Here is a 6,320-nt window from a genome sequence, read left to right as displayed (position 1 = left end):
TTTTACCTTTTAAGGACAAGTTTACTGAACTACAATTTTAAGTTGTTGTGTTGCTGTAATGTTACTCTGTTTCCAGAACCTTTGGGAAAGTCAGCTTTACACTGAAGACTTGTTCAGTGATTCTTCTCCTAGATGAAATCCTTTATTACCATTTTTCTAAGACTGAGCTCATTCATGTTTTACCAATTCAGGTAGCCTTCCATTAAGCCCCTAGACTAAACTGGGCTGTGTCTTTTGTGTGCCATTAGAATTCCTGAAACCTATTTTTTTTTTACCCTTTATTCTTATTGTCTCTATCCCCCTCTAAAAGTGAACTACTTGTTAATGTTCAATAAATCTTTCACAAGTTTGTGATGAATGGATGATGGGAATATGAATATAAATACAAGAAAATGGAGGATACAGGTTTCCAAAGCAGCCAGTCTTTGGATACTTTCATGGTTTTAGACAAAATTTTAATAGAGGCAAAGTTAGTTTGTCTTATCAACTTCTTACTCTTTTAGTATGCCTCCCCCTGCCCTCCCCAGTAATCACCGCCTTTGTCCTAAACAAAAGCTCTCAAGATTCTCCTTACCGTCGTAGACTTTCACTTTGCAAAGACTCTTCTTTCTCCTCTCTCACCTGTCAAAGTATCTGCTTAGTTGTATTTGGTTATGTAATTATCTGATTGACATAAATAATACATATTAAAGGTATGACCAAAATCTTAACTATCCCCAGAGAATTTGTACTTTGAGGCAACATCTATTAATTCATATTTGCTGGGAGAAATATTTTTTAATGCTTTCTACCCTGTCCATCTTCTTCTCTCTCCTGGTTCCTTATCTAATGTTCCAGAAAGTCAAATATGTGGGATGGAGATGATATCATTTATTGAAATTACTTTTAAAGATGACAACATTAAGGGTCATAAAATTTGATTAACTAGCTAGAGGCACAGGCAGCCAGCGGTAGTACAGTACTCAACTGTTTAAGGAGTTAAGAATGGCTTCTCATGGTGAATTACTAATATTTCTAATAAAAAAAAACTAGCTTCTGGTTTCAAAGACCACAGTCCCTTCTGTGAAACTATTTAAGGACTCAATGAAATTCCCTCAGTCTCTATGGTACACTGTCTGGGTCCTTTTGCTTTGATTTTTTCCCCCTTCCTTTCCACCTCTTCTTAAGAGTTGAGAACAGTGAATTCACCTACATTTTAAAATGAGATGTCTAAATAAAAATTGAGTTGCCAAAAGTAGCTTGAAGGTAGATAACTGAATTTGGTTCCTCTGACTACACTAAGTTACCTGCTAAAATAATCTAGTGTTATCTGAGCCAACAGGAGCAATTTCTCCATTGTTTATCATTTGTGGCCATAGAAAGCACTAGAGGAAATCTCAGAGCCTACTTGGTCAATGAGGGATGTTGGGCCCCCAAAAGGTAAATGTTTGCCAAAAGTCAGCCTAATGAGTTAGGGAACTAAGGAACAAAAATGAGAGTTTGAATTTCCAAACTGGAAGCTCTTTCAAACCTGCTGAGAAGTTCCATGGTGGGGTCATGGAAATCAAGAAAAGTCTTGGTGGCCTGGGCATGTCATCTCTTGCCAGCCTCTCCCAGTCACAGCACACAACACTAACATGGAAACTTCCTTTAATGAGCTTTGCATTGCTTTCCTTATGATCCTTAAATTATTGATGCCTTTGCCGTAAACCATACAAGTGACTTGTATGGTTCACCCATAATATCAACTTGCTCAGGGAAGGAGGTGTGACCCAGGGGGGTTCCACAGAGTCATTCTACTACTACCTCAGAATTACTTCTGATACTCCTACCATACTTCTTACAGACCCAACAAAACATCTTTAGGCCCAAAGGGAAACCTTTCTGCTAGGCTTTTTTTTTTTTTTTCTAATATCTCTGCTCTGACTACCTTATATCTAAGATTAATTTTTTTGTCTTGTCATCCCCATTTTTCTCGGCTCACTCTTTGTCTTCATAATCCCTGACTTCAGTCATTCTGTTTTCATTAACCTCGAGGCTATTGCTTAACTTATCACCAGTCACACTCCCAATTATCTCCGCCTCCAGCCTTAGCTCTACTGTATCAATTGATTCTATCTCAGTATTGAACCTTGGAGTTGTTAAACCATCTCTTATTACTGATTCATTTCCTATCTCTGGCTCCATCTGGGTCGTTGACTCAGCCTGGACCTCTGGTTCAGTCTGAGTTTGTAGCACTTTTTGGGTTACTGACGTCTGAGTCACTGGCTCTGTCTGAGTCCCTACCTCTGCTTGAGTCCCTGTTATATGGACCCTTGGTTGTACCACTGAACCTGACTGCCTTTTTGGTTCCTGATTCATCCATGTAGAAACACCTTCATTTGTTTCAGTTAGCCCCAGTTGTACTGAGCCTATATTTCCTATCCTTGTTCTTGTTAAAGGGATCACAAGGAGATTTTGATCAGGAGGGGTAACCCGAGAACTTATGTGATTGAGTCCAGAGAGGAACCCTAGAGAAAAAAAGAAAAGATCAGGGTCAGCATTGTGGATTAGTAATAGATAAAATCTTAAGACATTAAACACCTCTGATGCACTGAACCTAATTATAATAGAATTTGATATACAATACATTTCTGAATACCCTGTTCATTATCTTTAGGAACCTGGGATTCAAAGCATTGATCCCAGCTTTTCTGCAGTACAGTGTTTCCCAAGGGGTATGTAAGCCAATTCATTGGGGCACAGGAAGAAAATAGTAGGGATTTTTTTCTGATATTTTTAGCAAATCTTATTTTCAGTTCTATTTTTGAGTATATTTTAAATGTAATGAATATATTAATGACAATATGTATACATATTTTATAAATAAACATATGTCTTTTTGGGAATGCTTGCTGAGAAGTGTTTTACTAACAGGGTGTGTGATGCAATGAGTTGGAGACCACTGTTAATTAGTGAATAAAAATAATTGTATGACTTAGAAGAATGAAAGGAGAAGTGTTATAAAGGCCAAAATCCTGTGTTACCACTCTGCTTTATATTGGTAATATGACAGAGGAACATATGTCGCATGTTGAAGCTTTATTTTAGAGATCCATAAAGATGGAGAGACTATTGATATGATTAAAGGAGAGGGGAATTTAAGAACTGTTCTGAAAGGAATAGCTCAGTTAATGTCTTCGCCTTCTTGCTCTACTTCCTGAATCTTGCTCCAATCTATGTAGGAACAGGTATCATAAAAAAGATGTTTTAGGGCAGCCTGGGTGGCTCAGAAGTTTAGTGCCGCCTTCTGCCCAGGGCGTGATCCTGGAGACCCCAGATGGAGTCCCACATGGGGCTCCCTGCATGGAGCCTGCTTCTCCCTCTGCTCGTGTCTCTGCACCCCTCCCTCTGTGTCTCTCATGAATAAATAAAATCTTTTTTAAAAAAAAAAGAAGTTTTAGATCAATTAGAAGGACTTGCTCTTAAGAATTGTTCATTGACATGGAAATAACTCTTGTAGAGCCCTTCCAAATTATGATATTCTAATATGTTAACAAAAAGAAAGCAAAAGAGAGAGTGTTGGGACCAACCATGTAGAAATGCCTTTTCTGTGCCTTCATTGTTTACAGGAGCATTAACTCACCAGCTATCATGTAGAAGACACTGCCCCACCAATTGAGGTGGTAGACTAACAGGAAATGGGGCTCCAAGATGTTCTTACTGTACAATTTCACTTGCATCAGGAACAAAATGAGGCAGAGGAATAGGCAGGTACCTGGGATCAGAATATACGCTATCACTACTCATTATAACCCTCCTTCTGACATCCCTCCCGTTCCACCTTCTTCCCTCTCTTTGCACTTCCTTATCGCCCAAACCATCTCAATGATGTCATGGAGGCCTATTACACGCCAGTGGTCATGGGAATACCCCAATGGCAATCAACTAAGATGGGAGAGCAAAAGGCTTCTGCTTTGACTGGAATAAGATTTTCAGAGTGGAGCCTATAGAAAAGACCAATAGAACAGGTAGCTAGCTAGCTACACAGTAATTTTGGGGGTGCCAGAGGGCCTCCAGCCTATGATATCTCCTCTACTAGTCCATCAGATAACAACTCCTAGAGATGTTTCCATTGGGCTAAGCATAATCTCTTCAAGGTCCCCTCCTTAAGAGGCAGAGCCACATAAGGAGTAAAAGCTTATCAAAAGCTTTCTTCCTTTTGGGAGGAGACACCGTCCTGTGACAGCAGTATTCATGTGAGGCAGGGACAACTTAGTAAAATAAGTGAAAACGGCACAGAAAGAGAAGAAATACAAGAACTCCAGGGACAAACTTTTCCAACATCATCATGTACCTGAGATGAAAGAGAAGATGGACATGCCCAGATCTATGTAGGTTTTGTGTCCTGGCCCTTTGGTGAGAGAGATGCTGAGCCATATAATAATAATGAGGATGATGAGGGCAGAGATGAGGGAGAAGGCCCTGGAGAATTGGAGATAATCTGCCAGGAAAAGCAGAAAAGGAGAAATTTGGCTGAAGCTTAGGTGACCTGCCCTTAAATAAGGGTAGACCGGGTCTAGGGAAGGGATTGAGGGACAAAGGGGGACAGTATTAGGGCATGTCTTACATGTAATGGAGTCAGAATAAGGAGCCACCAAGTGGGTGGCTTCACAGGCACCAGTAAAGACCCTCTTTCCATCTCCTCATTGACATGCGGAATTCCTTTAAAGGAAAGAAATTTTTTCCACAATGAGTGAAAAGTTGAAATTATAACTATAGCCTTGAGAGGTATATTATGAGGTAACTTTCATATTCAGGTGCAGATGACTAATATTTCTTTTTCCTAGGAGGTTCTGAGGGCAAAGGTAAGAAAAAGCAAAGGTTACTAGACATTAGCTTTCAATAATTAAGGATTTGTGGCTTTTAAGTCACTGGGGAAGTCTAGTCAAGGCAAACCTGGGTAAATCTCCTCTGTTCAGAGGAGTTATCCTCACATGCTTGTGAAAAGGGGAGGAAAGAAGGGGCACAATTGTGGGAAGGAGAAAGGGAGAGAGGTGAGCTGTGGAGGATCAGGGCAAATCTACCAAAGGAGGGGGTCTTGGATTGGAAGGCACTCACAGGGTGCCCTTGGCACATGGCTCCAGCAGAGATCATGGTGACACACAGTCCAGAGCCCTGCAAAGAACCTCTTCTTGTCTTTTATTACAATGAACTTCACCCAATGCAAAGGGGACAAGCAGATCAGCAGGACAAAGATGAAGCCCAAGAGGCCAGCACAGAACATGCGAATGTAGTTTCGAGTCTTCTCCAGAAGCTCTAGCTGGTATGGTGACAGAGAAGAGAAGTGGTGCATACGGTAGGGGAGAATTGGCTGTGATAGGGAAGGGAGGAGGACATCATGAAAGGAATGTCATCTCAGGCATCTCCATCTCCACTCACAGAAAAGACAACCCCTGGGTCCTCTACTGGGTGGGAACTCCTCCTCCCTCCATGCTTCAGATTCTTTTTCTCCTCTGGCTCTAGAGTCTCCCACAACCCTTAAAATATATCCCTTTTTAACCTGTCCCCAGTTAAATTAAAAAAGATGGAGTGATCTTTGCCTCTCCTACCTTGTAATTTCCCCATGCCATAGACGAGCTACTTCCTGCCAAAGGACCCCACCACTACCTAGCCTACAAAAGGCTTCCTCACCCTGTATGTTGGGTAACCCAGGATGCCAGAATTGTAAATACTGTGGAAGGCCATGGCATTTCTTTCCCTTCTTTCCAACCCAGTTTCTGGCTCACTGCTTTTCTCAACTGCCATAGAACCTAACACACCTTCCTACCCCTCCCCCACCGTAGGAAACAGAACTAACAGGAAGTGTACAGTGTCTCTGTCTCATTTGCTCAATCTGGTCCAATCCCTTTCTCCTATCCAGGTGCTTGTCGAGCTCCAGACACCTATGGCAAACTGCCCGCCAAACCCAGGTGTCTCACAGACACATCACACTCAAGAGGTCATTGAGAAATGCAGGCATCTTTTCTCTTCATCCTACCCTCCTTGTGCCCTTATCTCTTGCCAGTTAATCCAACATGTCCTGACAATACCAACTCTTTTTTTAAAAAGATTTTATTTATTTATTCATGATAGACATGGAGAGAGAGGCAGAGACACAGGCAGAGGAAGAAGCAGGCTCCATGCAGGAAGCCGGATGCGGGACTCAATCCTGGGACTCCAGGATCACACCCTGGGCCAAAGGCAGGCGCTAAACTGCTGAGCCACCCAGGGATCTCCCAATACCAACTCTTTAATGTTCTCAAGCCCATCTTGTGTTTCTGTTTCTTCTTTCTTAGAACATCTTGTTGTCATTTCTGTTC

The 6,320-nt window shown here is 41.5% G+C and overlaps 1 protein-coding gene across 4 annotated transcripts; it reads right to left on the bottom strand.

Moving 5' to 3' along the window:
• Window positions 1-850: 850 nt before the first annotated feature.
• LOC112675637 (transmembrane protein 202-like) lies at window positions 851-5,810 on the bottom strand. 4 transcript variants are annotated; one of them, XR_007407336.1, is made up of 6 exons: window positions 5,653-5,810; window positions 5,080-5,332; window positions 4,589-4,683; window positions 4,316-4,462; window positions 3,605-3,736; window positions 851-2,489 (listed from the first exon to the last, which is right to left on the bottom strand). XR_007407336.1 is itself a non-coding variant. In XM_025472243.2 (5 exons), the coding sequence occupies exons 1-5, from the start codon at window positions 5,764-5,766 to the stop codon at window positions 1,960-1,962; spliced, it is 1,176 nt and encodes a 391-aa protein (XP_025328028.1). In that variant the 5' UTR covers window positions 5,767-5,809; the 3' UTR covers window positions 851-1,959. The 4 variants fall into 4 exon arrangements, 3 of the variants coding, with proteins under 3 accessions (XP_025328028.1, XP_025328029.1, XP_025328030.1); XM_025472243.2 differs by lacking the exon at window positions 4,589-4,683 and having other exon boundaries at window positions 5,653-5,809; XM_025472244.3 differs by lacking the exon at window positions 4,589-4,683 and having other exon boundaries at window positions 5,571-5,754.
• Between the last annotated feature and the right edge of the window lie 510 nt (window positions 5,811-6,320).

Source organism: Canis lupus, chromosome 30, assembly GCF_003254725.2.
Source record: "Canis lupus dingo isolate Sandy chromosome 30, ASM325472v2, whole genome shotgun sequence".
Taxonomy (NCBI): domain Eukaryota; kingdom Metazoa; phylum Chordata; class Mammalia; order Carnivora; family Canidae; genus Canis; species Canis lupus.
Note: the sequence above shows the minus strand (reverse complement) of the source record. Positions and strands in the feature narration are given on the sequence as shown.